We start from the raw sequence: 14,326 nt of genomic DNA, 5'->3' as shown, positions 1-14,326 counted from the left end.
AGGATTTGAGATGTTGGATGTGTGACCCCTAGCAATGTGTTGTCATGTTTCCTTTCCCAGGTGATTATCTTGCCTGGGCTTGACCATTCTGTGGTAGGTAAAGGTATCCAATATAGTTGAAGACATGATATCAAGCCTTGGGTCTATTGACAGTTTCATTTTTACTTCAGCTCCTTAAAGGTCCTGCCCCATTGACCTCCCATGGCTGCTGGACACACTGTTTCTGCGAGCAAGTGGCCTGGCAGGAGCGTTAGCTACAAACATGTTTGGGCCACTGAACTGTATAAACAGTTCAAGTTCTGATGGCTGATATTTACTGAAATGCTTTAAGATTTAATGGTTTAAGACCACCTTTTTTCTGTTGGACGAGCATTGCCTATCAGAAAAGGCTGGAGTCGGTAACCTAAGCCGTGTAGATAACCACATCTTTACCTGCTACAACTGCTTGTCATAGAAATATCTGTAGTCTGTAATAGTTTAATTACAGGGTTGTGTTTGAATTGTTGCCCTTTCTTTGACTGAAATGAAACAAAATGTTTCAATGTTCTTGCAAATAAAAGCAAGGCAAGTGTGGAAGTTGAGATAAATTTTAAAACTCTGGGGTTTTTTCCCAATGCTGTCTTTTGCTATACATGTTGTAGAGCATGTTGTCTTTTGAGACATATTAATTCAAGTAATGTGAATCACTGGCCAGCTGTTTTTTATGGAATAATTTGTAGAAGTTTTAAGTCAAATTTTGAGTGCATTCTTTTCATTAGCTACTGGTGTATTTGGAAATGTGCTTCATCTCAGAATGATTCCCCTTCAACTTACATGGTCTTGTATTAGTTTGGTAGGCTTTTCCTTTATGCAAAGATTTGATCAGAGTCCTGAGTTCCCCAATACTGTAATTTGCCAGCCCAAAGAGCGGTAGCTACTGATTGCTGCTAGCAGTCGTAACAGCTCTTATAGACTTAGAGATTTAAATTGGAGTTGTGATCAACTGTATTAAAACACTTTTTAATCTTGTGGAATTGTAAACCTTCCCCTTTAAGTATAAAAATTTTTTCATTCCATACAATTTGGAATTAGAAGCATTTCCTCTTGAAATGTAATAGTTGACCTCTTGGATGATTTAAATACTAAACTACTGTTTAAGAAACAGTATCATTAGTTTATTCCAGACTTTGAGATGATCTATTGTACCAACCCAAAATTGTCACAGAGACTGTAAATCTGTGGATGATACTAAAAGCTTTGAGTAGTGGTATTAGTGAATAGTTCTTAATAATGTGATGTGTACTGATGCTTACTGTGTACCAGAACTATGAAAGCTAATTCCAAGCTGTCTAGTCTTGAAAAAAAACCAAGTCTTCTGCTCAACAGCCTTTAGAGAACAAACAAGTAAAGTTTTACTGTGCCTCTAAACACTGTTTTTTCGCAAGTTTGAGGAAAGGTTACTTTGGTTCGCTGCGTTTGCAGCTTGTGAATTCAGTAGTGTCTGTGTTGAAATACAGTTTCAGCAGCTTTATGGAAATGTATGTTTAGATTAGATAGTAGTCAAAGTATTGCTTTTATATAGCAATTTTAATACAGAAATCCAGCTAATGGAATACAGAGATGTTCAAGACCATACTGTTTCAGCTGTGGTAGGTAAAGTGACCAGAGTGCTTTCTTGCTGTCCCTCACTGATTATTAAAAGTATGTCTTCTGTGTTAAAAACCACTTGATAATTCTATGACCCTAATGTTTTCATTATTTGAGGGACAATACTTGCATTTTCTTTTGAAAAATCTGACTGACTGTTTTCTGTCTTCTCCAGGTGCTGGAATTCTTTGACACTGAACTTGCCCTTGAGTGTATTTCGCCCAATGCAACTGCTTGAAATGTTTGTACAAAAAAACTAAGTGCAACAGACTGTTTCTACAGACTTGAAAAATCAGAAGAAATAGTTTTTAAAAAACCTCATTCTGTCACTGAGAGAGCCGATGGATACACTTGCAGTGATGTGTGAATGCAGATAAAAAAGAAATACTTTTTTTGCTTGTGGAAAAAATATTTTTCCTGGCAGAGGTTTTTTTTAGCTTAGCAGACTTGTGAGCACATGTTGGAGAACTTTACAAGTGTCCTTACTGTGATCAGTGATCATCCCCAAAGAACTGAAACCTTATGTTGAACCACGTAACAGGGAACAGAACATAGGAAACATGCCAACTCAGCCTCTTTTGGCATTCATGGACGGACCGGATGGAATAGCCAGTACCGTTGGGGCACAGATGGAGAGTAGCGATGCCTCAATGACAATAAAAGGAACAAACACAATTTCTTACAAAAGCTTGCAAGAAAAGTTTCTCATGCAAGCTGAGGGATGCATGCCTCTGGACTGTATGTTTTGTGATGAGACTTTTAAACATCCCGAAGAACTTGGTAAGCATGTTTTAACTCAGCATAGGCCCACTCTTTGTGAACCAGCTGTCCTGCGTGTTGAAGCAGAGTATCTTAGTCATCTAGATAAATGTCAAGTAAGAACAAACTTGCCTTCATCAAACAATGAAAAGGACAGTGAAGAACTTAGTTGTGAGGTTTGTGGACAAACATTTTGTGAGGCTTTGGACGTTGAGGCACACATGAAAAAGCATAAAGATTCTTTCATGTATTGGTGTAACGTATGTGGAAGAAGATTTAAAGAGCCATGGTTCCTCAAAAATCACATGAGAACACATACTGGAAAGCCTGGTTCTAGAAACAAGCACCAACAAGGTTCTGAAGGCCCCATAACAATAAATGAGGTGGTGCAGGAGCATGTAAATGAAAATATAACGTCACCTTACAAAATTTGTATGGTTTGTGGTTTCTTATTTCTTAATAAAGAGACTCTAATTGAGCACAGTAAAGTGCACACCAAAGAATCGGTACCCAGTGGTGAAAGCCTCCAAGGAACTGGTGGATCTGCTGCAGAAGAAATGTCTAAAAAAGAGGAATTTTTGCGATTCTTGAACTTAAGACCAAACGTGGTTCCAGAAAATGCCAAACCACAAAAGCCTGTGAAATGGATAGCTGAACTAGATCCTTTCAACACATATCAAGCGTGGCAGCTGGCTACCAAAGGTAAAGTTGCAGTTGGCCATGGCCAAGTTAAGGAACATGGGCAAGAAGTACTCACAGACAATGATGATTCATCTTCTGATAAAGAAGAACTTGGTGAAATTTGGAATGCAAATAAAGGTGGCCGGACTGAAACGACAGGGAAGTCAAAAGTAAATAAAAACAGTAGTTACACAGGGACTGGTAACTTATCCCAACACAAACTGAAACATCCCAGTGGTGAAGTGCCTTCTATGGATATGGATTCTAAATTGTCCCAGAACAAAGAGAAACCAACACACTGTTCAGCGTGTGGTAAAGCCTTCAGAACATACCACCAGCTAGTCCTTCACTCCAGAGTGCATAAGAGAGATAGGCGGACTGATGGAGAGACACCAGCTGCTTCGAGGACTTGCTGTGCTGATATAATTGCAAGTCTAGGTGAAAATGGAGCAGGAGAGCGAATAGGAGGCTCTGAAGATGGATCTGAAGATGGGCTTCCAGAAACTCTTAATTTAGGTGAGTAGAGTAGCATTTTGAGCGCTTAAGTTTGAAAGACCTGTTACTGTATTGTTCAGCAACTCTTTAGAGCCAAAGAAAGCATCTTGCCTTTCTTGGTTATCTTTTCAAAGCTTGGTCACAGGTATGAAATGTTATGATGGGGGAAGAGGAAAAGAGAAAAATGAGACGGAAAGAAAGGTTCTGACAGCACCATTCTGAGATACTAGAAGTTGTGTTGGGCCTTCTTGCTGTTATGATTTGGATTACTGGAATTGTTGAAATACTTTCAATAATAATCAGTATAGGAAAATTCACTATTTATTTTCTATTTCTCTCCCCCCCCAGCAAGATTCTCAGCTTTACTGGATGATTTTGAGTGTTGCATATCTCTTCTTTTCTAGCACGTGATTTTACAAATAGTATTTCTGAAGAAATCATTACAGTTTCACTTTCCCCTGTGTCTTGTAAGAATGGGCAGAAAATATTCAGTGCTCAATACCATCAGTTGTTAAGATCCTGAGAAGTAAAGAATAATTCTGAGCTTTTTTCTGTCAAACTGCAGGTTCCCTGTTTCTCTTAAAAAGTATATAACTTGCAATCCTAATTGTCAGGACCAGCAATTTTAAATTAGTTGTGTAAGGAAATGCATGCAGGCTATTAATATGTGGACATCATGTTTGTACGAGGCATATATTTTAACTCCTCTTCCTTGAAGGGTTGCTAACAATTCTCTCTGACAAAGTAGATGAGCTTAATCTGTAGGTTATGCAGGATTAATTTTGCATCTAGCAGCATCTCAGAAAAACAAGTGATACTGAATGATTCCTAATTGAAAAAGATTCCGTGTGTGGAAACAAAAAGGAATAGCAAAAAGTTATCTAACTAACATAGCCCTCTCATGTGTGACATGGTTTGAGTCTGCATTTAAAGAACGGACACTTGCATAATCTCAAGAAAAAACACAACGTACAGAATGTCCTGGCACACGCAACTGACTTTTCCATTTCTGGTAATGTGCAGCCCTTTATTTTGCCTCCAGTAACAAAGGAATGGAATTATTACCTAATGTTAACTTGCTTGTTTTGTTTCTCAGTGTCTTATCCTAAATGACAACAGCTTTCATTGTGAGATGCTGAGTCACACTTATTGAGACATTATCTGTTTGTTTAAAGCGGCTATGGCCTGTCCGAGCTGTAGCTTAGCCACACTTAGCGTTTCCAGATCCTTTCCAACACGGAGGAACTTCAGACACCACTTTTAAGCTATTTATTATGTTTCTAACACCTTAGTCAAGCAAAATGTCGTCTTCCTTCTCTTCGCACTGTAGCTTTCTACTCAGCCTTGACTCGATATTTCACTGAAGTTGTCTTTTCAAGGCTTTTTCAATTCAGCCTGCCAGAGAAATCCTGTTGATTTGAATGGGGTATTGTGGTGTAAGCTTTCTCCCCTTTCTTGGTAGACATTATGCTGTGCTTGCCGCCCTCCAGTGGTGATTACTGCTGCTTACACTTGAGTGGAACAAGTTTTTAATCTGTGAATTTGTTCCTTACGTATGTGCTTCACTGAATCACCAACCCCTGTCCTGCCACTCTCCCACTCCCATATTTGTCAAAGCATAAGCATTAATGCTTCTAATGAAAGAGAATTACTCATTAAATTTAAGGAATGTTGTTGTATAGGTATGACACACCGTTGATTAGCACAGAAATAATAATATTATTAGAATTAATATGAAAATCCCTTTTTCTTCTCACCTTCCTTCGCCAAAGCACCTTCCTGTGTTTTGCCATGGTGCACAGAGCAAGTTTACAGTTTGAATCATCACACACTAATTCAATTGCTCACTTTAATAAAAGGAATACAATTTATAACCTGTCTGAATTTTTGAGATGGGTCATTCTCCATCTTGTAGGTCAGTAAAGATAATGTGGTTTTTTTCTTTGAGACTTTTTTTTGCATCTTATTTGTTCTCTGGGACTTCTTTGTTGCACGTGCTAGCCTGCAGTGTTACTGACACAGACAGACCTCTCTTAACTCTTTCACTCTTTGATTGCTAAGTGTGCAACTGTACAGAACAAATCATGCTCATAGACCATGTTTTCTTAAAAAAAAGACAGTTCAGGCAGTTACTTATAGTTTTAAATGAGACTCCAGATTGACATTTGCTCTTCATAATATAGCTATATTTTCTCCCAAAGCTAAAAATGCAGATGTTTTGGAAAGAGCAAAAGTTAAAAGCCTTGGAGCCTCCAGAGAATGCAGCTATTGTGGAAAGTATTTTCGATCAAATTATTACCTCAATATTCATCTCAGAACTCATACAGGTAAATGGGCTTCACCTTTGTGGGAGGGGAAAGAAGTCTACTTAATCTAGTTGGACCAAGTGTTTGGTTTTGCTTAAGAAAAAAAGAAATTGCCCTCAAAAGTGTTGATACTAAGAAAGAAACTTTTCTATAATTACTAAAATTAAATAATTACAGTTGGAATTTCTTAAAAGGAATTATTTACAGAAGTGTAAGTAGGTTCTGAATAGAACTAATTACCTTAAGTACTCTTAACAGCACAATATATTTTAAAACTTTTGAACTTATATTAAAAAAAATCTGCTTCTAGCTGTCTAGAAAAAGGGTTTGCCCGGGTTGTTGTTTTTTTTTTTAATGGTGTTTAAATTTAAAAAAGCACTTATTTCCCTAGTACTAAGTTCATTATCTGACAGTTGTTACTACCTGGGAAAAAGCTGTGTCTGTTTTTCAGTTCAGCTTTTTGTTTTCCATAGCCAGGCAAACTCATCCTACTTCTGTTAGTGTATGTCCCTGTTTCTTTTGAAACAGCTCTGTTTATAAAGAACTGTAACATTTGTGGTGTTGAATAGATACTTGTGTTATGATCAAGGGCTACAAATTGTTGGAGTTGACCCACAGTTTATACTTCTTGCTTATCTCTGCCAAACACATTGTCAGCGATCTTCTTCATACATAGCCAAGGTGTGGAAGATATCTTCGCTGTAGCCAGAAGATGTCACTGTAGTTAGTAAAAGCAGTAAGATGCAGTTGAAATGATTTAGATGAGTTTGGGTATTATGAGTATGTGGAAGGGGAAGGAAAAATCTATTTTACTGTTTTGTGGTCTTCATTTTTCCCTCCTCTTTAACTGTATTCACAAATTCAAATCAAATTGTACCAAATTTATTTACTGATAAAACTGTGTTTCAGGTGAAAAACCGTACAAATGTGAATTCTGTGAGTATGCAGCAGCACAGAAAACTTCACTGAGGTATCATTTAGAGAGGCATCACAAGGACAAGCAAGCTGATAGTACAGCAGACACAAAAAGTGACAGCAAAGTTTCATTACAGAGTCAGGAGAGAGAGCTCTTGCTGGCTGCTGACGGTACTCAAGAAACCAAAAATCTGAAGAGGCTTTTTGATTGTGCCAAAGATGCTGAGGGCTGCACACCTGCCAAGCAGCAAAAGGAAGTTCTGTCCTTGAGCAATGCAATAGGCAGCACGGTCCTTCTAAAAGTGAAAAATAATTCTAGGGAATTGAACAAAGGTTCCGTTTGTAGCAATTCAAATCAAATACGTGAGAAAGTGTCCACTCCTTACCCGGAAAAACTGAAGGCTGAGAAGGAAACAAAGGAAGCTCAGCCCCATGCTCCTCGTAAAAGACAGAGGCGGGCTTCTGTGGCATCAGAGGGAGATGACGTCCAGTATATTTGTGCTTTAAAGGATGGAAAAACTGTGAATGATGTGCGAGAGTGCACTGAAAACTACAAACACAAGCCTGTGGTGGACTCTCAAGAAAAGCCCTTGAACTTATCTACTGGGGCTTCACAAGAATGTTCAGTGATTGCAACTAGAGGCCTACTAGCACCTTGCACCTGTCCATTTTGTACTTACAGAACATTTTACCCAGAAGTCCTCATGATGCACCAGAGGCTGATGCACAAATACAATCCTGACACCATTAACAAAACCGGCTATAGAAACAAGGCTCTAGCCAAAGCCAGGCGCACTGGATGCCCTCCAGCTCTGCTTGGTAAAGATGTGCTTCCTCTGACTTTTAATCCTAAGAAAAGTAAGGCTTCCCCATCTACACAGCAAAAGACGTTGCAAGCGGGGAAAGCTAAACAGTGTCACCCCCCCCAGAACAAAGTCCCTCTCTTTTCAGTGACTGACTCAAGCAGCACAGCCCCAAGTAACCTCAAATTTCCTAAACAGCCAAGTAATATTGGAGCTCAGGCAAGTAACTATAGACAACCTCAGCAAGAAATGCACTCCAGTTCCAGTATCTCTCCAGTATTGGACAGAGTAAAGAGATCTGAACCTAAAGTAAAAGGTCAAAGTGTCCCGGTGTCTCAATCTGGTCTAGTAAGCAGCAGTATGAATGGGACTCTCAACTCTCACCTAAATGAATCTGCCTGGCCTTGTCATCGAGGAAGAGACTGTAGTAAATCTGTGAGCAATGTAAATCTAGACTATGGTGAAACATCTTCTAAACGGATGAAACCTAATCCATTAGCTACTGAACATATTGACTCTCCAATGGCTGATTACAGAAGATACGAATTGAGCAGATTTCGTGTCGCAAACAGATATGCAAATCTGCTACCTCAGGAATGTTCTCGCGCCAAACCTGCATCCTCTGTTTTGCCAACCAAACAAGGGCTTCTGAATTCAGATGATGTTGATCCTCCTAATGCATTGACTGTTCTCAAACCTTACGAGCCATATAGTTCTGGATCACTTTACGGTTCTTCTGGATCTAGCAATGGCCAAGTAACCAGCTCTACAGTAGAAGGTACTGTATCTCCTTCCTAGTTAAATGTCTTACACGGTTAAAACTGGAAATGCATGAAATGTAAATAAGTGCATACCCACCTTGAAACAGTACTTACCATTTCAGCAAGTCCAGTCAATGCTTGGATTTTAAACTTAAAATCCAGCTTCAGTAAACTCCTGGCTTGTGGAATTAGGCATGGAAGGTCCAAGTTTTAAAGAGGGATTTAAAGTTCCTCAAGTTCCCTCCTCTTCCGCCACCCCTGTCATGGGTCTCTGATAGCAAACGTATTGTTTGCTCATCAGCACACTCCAGGCATGCTAACAGATCCAGGATATGGAATGAGCCTTTCTGCTTAATGTACAAAAATTCTTGAACCATCTGGAATATTAATAAAACCTCTTACAAAAAAAACCCCAGACCCTGTCGTGTCCAGTTGTTCCCTTCAATTGCAGAAAAGGATGTAATACAAATCGTAAACCCCTGATTTAGATCTTATACCTTTGTTCTTCAGTGGGTTTTTATTCTGTTCCTTTTAAAAGCTAAACACTATACTTTGTTAAATCAAGACAACATATTTCTGCTATTCTAATTATGGTGTCTCGTTGCACGAAGTAGTAATGCTTTGTGGAAAGTTCTGGGCCTAGCAGAGAAGTGTTTTGTATTTGGATAACTTTGGTACTTTTATGAGACATGTGCTTTTTGTGTTTTGTTCTTAGTCAACGTTTTCAAAATGTAGCAGGAGACCAAGATTAAAACGTGCTAGGTGATATTTAAGCAGTTGTCTGACTGTTTGTAGAAGATTGTGTTTACGACTTTGAGCTGAGATCGGTATGGACTTTGCTATAAATGTAGGACTTCAAATTCTGAAATGAAGATCATATAAAAATGAATAGTGTGTGCATGCCATGTAGTCTTAAAGTCTCTGCTAAGCTCTTAAATTCTGAATACTCCCATTCTCTGGAAGCAGTAAGATTATTCTGAAGTAGTCTGGGTTTGTAACAAGCAGGAGTGTGTTACCGTAGGTCAGAGCAAACTGCAAGATACCAAATCTGCATTTAGTTATGTGGCAAAAAAATGTACTCACTAACACTCTTCTGGTCCTTGTTTGCTTGTTTTAAGGCTGTGGGCTTCATAAATATTCAGGCTTGCTAGTGGATTAGGGGAGGATGAAGGAAAGTGTTACAGTTCTGTTTCCAGTCTGGGTAGGGAGTGGATAAAGGAAAAGCCAGCATCACGGTCCACTCACAGAAGTGGTTATGAAGATGAGTTAATTCCTAGTTTTATGAAGAATGTTGTCTGTGTACCATGAACTGTGTAATGAATTGCTAGGAGGAGTGTAAAATGGGCACTAGGTTATACAGAGAATGCAGAGGGATGAGCAGAAGGACAAATGGTGCTGGTTTGTTTTTTTTCCAAAAGATACATATATTTTTTTTTTTTTACTTTATTCCTAGTGGATCGAGATAATTAAATACATACAATTTTGTTTTTCCTGAATGAAGTCATCCATGTAGCTGTGGAATTTACAGCACTCTGCAAGCTTGTGTTTTTGTTTATTTAAGGTTGATAGCAGCTAAGAAATTAATATGTGATCTCAGCATTTGGTGGAGGACTAAACTGGGTTAATTTTGCACTGACCAAGGACTTGTGCTTCATGACATTGCTGTCTGTTGAGCAGATAGAACATTCGGGATTTTGAGGGAATGCTCTTGATGTGGTATAAAACCCTATTAGTTGTTGCGAGAAAAGGAAGGGAAGAGTTAAAAAGCCTTGCAGCTCCAACCTGCTGGCTGAATAGTTGGTCCGGTGCCTCTAGGACTAGATGGTGGCAATGTCTTGCTTTTTTCCACCATTGGTGTGTGTTGGGAATAGAGAAATTCTCTTATTTTGCTAATAGTCTCAGTGAGGTTAGCCTACTGAAGTAGCAGTTCATGCAGCGCTATTTTTAACCAGTGACTTAACTGGAATCCACCTTGTTCTTATTTTGAAAGTTCCACCTGTCTGCCAGAAAAATCTCTGTGGTAGGCTTTTCTTCTTCTTCTTTGGTACAAGCTTGGAGACTGCGGTCAAGAACTTTCTATTGTTTCTCTTTATTTAGAGTTCTTAGGGCTATGGCTGTAACTAACTTGACAGTATTGTCATGGAAGTAATGATTTCATTGGTCATTACATAGTGCAAGGAAAACAACTTTTTATGGCTGTTACCTGCATTGGAAAGACTTGTGGAACAAGACCCCCTCTGTGTGTTTTCGTAGCAACTTCATTAAAAGCCCTGTGCAATAAAAAGTAGGTTTTTAAGGCTAATTTCCTACTTCTACAGTAATTCTGTTTAGAAGTACCTAACCCAAACCTTGGTAGTTGTTTGAGAGGGTACAGGGTAGCAGACAGGCAAGCTTTTTGGTATTAAAGTTTTAATATGGATGCAGACACTGAAGATGACAGTTTTTGCAAATTCTTTTTCTGTTAAAAAGCTGAAGTACAACTGTTTGTCCAAGAGCTGCAACCCCTCTGAGATGTATTTTGTAAGATATCGCACGCAAAGTACTGCAGGTGTAGACCTGCAGCTTTCTTTAGTCTGTTTTATTGAACTCTGGTGATACTATAAAACATGATGTCAAAACCTTTTTTAAGGGCATCTGTGCCTTGTGGCAACGTTATTTAGGTTCTGTGAACATGTTATGTCACATGTTAAATGCTGGATCAAGTTGTCATGAGAATATGTTCCACTTGGCAAACTTGATTAAAGCATGATGCCTTCCGTTATTGCTTGTAAGCTCTGCCATTCTGTGTTGCCCTGAAGAGACAGAAACATTCTGAAACCACTCAGTTTGTGTTATTTTCAAATTAGTTGCCTTTGCAATGGCAACACGCTATCAAGGATAACCTGTTGGCTGATTGATCTGGCAGAGGCTGCAAATTAAAGACAATTGCTCATGACACACTCCAGTGGCTTCGTAGATTCTGTTGAAATATTAATTTAGCTTTGCCATTTTAATTTAATTAAAGCTTGCTAGATTTTTTCAATGCTGCATTTAAAGCTTTCATGGAATATGAACGGCAGTTGGGCTTTTTGTATCCTGTGGGAGTAATGATTCTTGACTTTTTTCCTTAATTTTATGAAGTGTTTTTGACTGCCTGCTTAAGCTAATAAGACTTAATATGGGACAGGCATTGATTTCACATATAAAAATCGGAATTAATGGTCTCAGATAAATATGAAATTACCTGTGTACTAGACTGCAAATTGCTTAACAAAGGTCTTCAAGTAAATGTATATTAACACTCTTTAAGTGTCACAATGGCCATATCTATGGTGTCAATAATGTAGTGTATTTACCTTTTATCTCCAATACACGTTCAAAAATTCAATTTTTGAAAAAATACAGAAACTGGATACATAGGCATCATGCTACAAACATACGGCAGCACTTAAAGTGTCTTAAAGTAAGCCTGCGGTATGATGAGTTAGGCAAAGAAATTTCTTTCTTGCAAATAAAATCATCAAAATGTGGAGAGATGGATGTCATGCCAGTTGAACAAAGTCTTGGAATTAGTACTTTCCATTCTCCTTGGTTTTGTTCTGGATATTGAATTTCATGTAATCTTTTAATATGACTAGGAGTATCAAATATCTGTTATCTTGGGCCCCTCTCATGAGGTGTTTTGTGGGTAGCATCTGTGGAATTCTGAATGCTGACGTAGACTTGCTCGCAATTGAATGTCTGACCAGTTAGATTAGCAGGAAATAATTCTAACTCCTCTAAATTATGTTTTTTGTCAGGAAAGAGTTCGGTGTCATACCAACACTTATCTAGCAGCGTGCTACAAAAGCGAAGTTATGAAAGTTTCGTTGGTAATGCACACTTTCGACCAAGTGACAAGACGACTTAATCTTTTACTTCAAGAAATGGTAAACAAACCTTTTGAATTAATTGCTACTTAGATGTTGCATTATGTACTCAAAGGGTCAAAGCCTGCTGTATTATAGTGTGAGGAGAGGGTGTGAAACTCTGATCCAGAACAGCTGAAAATACAAACATCCCCCTCTCTCAGGAAGTCAACCCAATACTGGTCTCACAGCATTAGTTATTTTGAGTAGCAGCAATGGCTTATGTAAAAAAAACACGTAGAGGCTCCTTTTTCTGAAAGAAATAGAAGGGGTAACAATAGATTAATATATTAATTGGTTACAATACCAGTGGGAAGCATTCAGCGGAAGGGCTTTCCCCCTAAGTCAGTGCTTGGGGATGGGGGGATGTCGTGTTGAGAAATAGAAATGAGGGGAAGTGCCCGTTACACAGTTCATGAAGCCCGTGAGAGGTTATGTTGGTTAGTCCTTCCTGAAAATGTAGACATTGGTCATTTGACAAGTCCTGAAGATTGTGAGGATTGCTTCAAACAAGAATACTCTCTTTGGTGGATTATTTCATAGAGAAATAAGGTTTTCCTGATAGTTCCTTGGCAGTTTATCTTTGTGTACTGAGGAGGTTATTCCAAATAGTTTTCCCTTTGTTTGCCTGAGGGGTGGGTGTAACCTCTTAGGGAAACAGGTCAAATGAAAAGAATTAGCCTGGTGTTTTGGTCTCTTCAGTTTTGTAGCTGTGTTTCAGAACTTAACAACCCCATTGTGTTTGCAACATTCTTAGCTGCTCAGGAGATAAGTATGCTATAAGACTATAAATAAATATATCTGTGCTTTTTTCAAACCCAGAGCTACAGATAATTTTCCTCATTCAAATTTAAGAAGATATGTCTCAAATAGTATAGCACCTGGACCAGCACACACTGTTTTATGGGAAGATTTTACATATCTGGGGAGTAGAGCTATCTGACGTCTAGTTGACAGCTTTTAAAATACTTTGCTTTATTTCTTGGTATTCTTCTAATCTTACTGCTTTTATTGTCCCCCTACTAAGCGTAGTTTTGTCTAGTTCTGCGCTTTTAAGCTAATTCGATTTCCTGCCTGTATTTCTACTTGGGGCTTGGGTATCTTCAAAAGCAGACTTTGTTGCCAGCTTTTATTTGACAAACAGAAGACACAGACCTTATATGGCAATATCAGTTTCTAAATACACTTATGCAAGGGTGCGGAACAAATTCCTTTATGTTTTAAAGATACTCCTCACAACAACAGCAAAATGTATTGTCCTATTTTTAGAGTTGTATAAAACGAAACTATTTTTCTTCTTCTTTTTCCTCCCTAGGTCTAAGGACACAAGTGCAGTTATACCTGCAATTCATCCCTTGAGGAAAAATGAATTTTGAAAGCTACTGAACTAAGCTGTGATTGTACTGTTTATTAAAACACTACGGTTTTATAATTCAATACTGGTTCTGTTAACATTTTTGTACCAAATAGCCATAAAAAGTAGTAAAAACAATTGGGTTATGAAGGTGTGTGGAGAATGTATATCTTGACATTGACTTTTGAGTATTTTTCATTAGAATTAATTGACCAAATATTAGGTAGGAATTATATTTTTACATACTTGAGCGCTGCTGAAGAGTTTCTCTTTGAAAGAATATATAATCACTGCACCTCAGGTAAACTGTAAATACTGAAGTTAAAATCCTGTTGGCTTAATGCTCCTTTTTCATAAAGGTGAAAGTTTCTCATCTGGTTTTTTTTTTCTGTTGAACTGTGTTAGTTGTTTTTTTTTAAAAACGACTTCCAAATGAACTGTGTGAAACTGTCCAATTTATAAATGTTGTGAACATTGAAGCAATGGTGCTGACATTATGCTGATCTGCCTTGTGTATGTTAGAACCATAATGTGTTGGAGGGACCTGTTTTCCCGGGGTTGTTTCCAGCATATTTTTAAATGCAAGGATGAGGCAATACTTGACATTTGGATTTCAGTGTGGTGTTCCTGAAATACAGTTGGATTCTCCTCTTGGCATTGGTTGCTGTTCAGAGCAGCCTCTTGAACATCTCTACCAACATACAAACTTTTACAGCAGAATACCTGGGACTTATGTGAG

At 38.3% G+C, this 14,326-nt stretch overlaps 1 protein-coding gene across 1 annotated transcript; it reads left to right on the top strand.

The window, feature by feature from the left end:
• Positions 1-2,186: 2,186 nt before the first annotated feature.
• Positions 2,187-13,955, top strand: ZNF217 (zinc finger protein 217). Its single transcript, XM_009871104.1, has 5 exons — positions 2,187-3,582; positions 5,763-5,888; positions 6,777-8,363; positions 12,126-12,254; positions 13,549-13,955. Exons 1-4 carry the CDS (start codon positions 2,187-2,189, stop codon positions 12,233-12,235), a joined length of 3,219 nt encoding a protein of 1,072 aa, XP_009869406.1. The 3' UTR covers positions 12,236-12,254; positions 13,549-13,955.
• The last annotated feature ends 371 nt before the right edge of the window (positions 13,956-14,326 follow it).

Source organism: Apaloderma vittatum, unplaced genomic scaffold (genome assembly GCF_000703405.1).
Source record: "Apaloderma vittatum isolate BGI_N311 unplaced genomic scaffold, ASM70340v1 scaffold35776, whole genome shotgun sequence".
In the NCBI taxonomy this organism is placed as follows: Eukaryota; Metazoa; Chordata; class Aves; order Trogoniformes; family Trogonidae; genus Apaloderma; species Apaloderma vittatum.
The sequence above is the reverse complement of the archived record's forward strand: the minus strand, read 5'-3'. Positions and strand labels throughout refer to the sequence as shown.

Excerpts from the sequence above, each read along its gene's own strand:
- ZNF217 (XM_009871104.1), top strand. The coding sequence starts at position 2,187 with ATGCCAACTCAGCCTCTTTTGGCATTCATGGACGGACCGGATGGAATA. Across the intron at positions 5,889-6,776 it reads TCATCTCAGAACTCATACAG|GTGAAAAACCGTACAAATGT; the intron begins GTAAATGGGCTT and ends ACTGTGTTTCAG. Across the intron at positions 8,364-12,125 it reads AACCAGCTCTACAGTAGAAG|GAAAGAGTTCGGTGTCATAC; the intron begins GTACTGTATCTC and ends GTTTTTTGTCAG.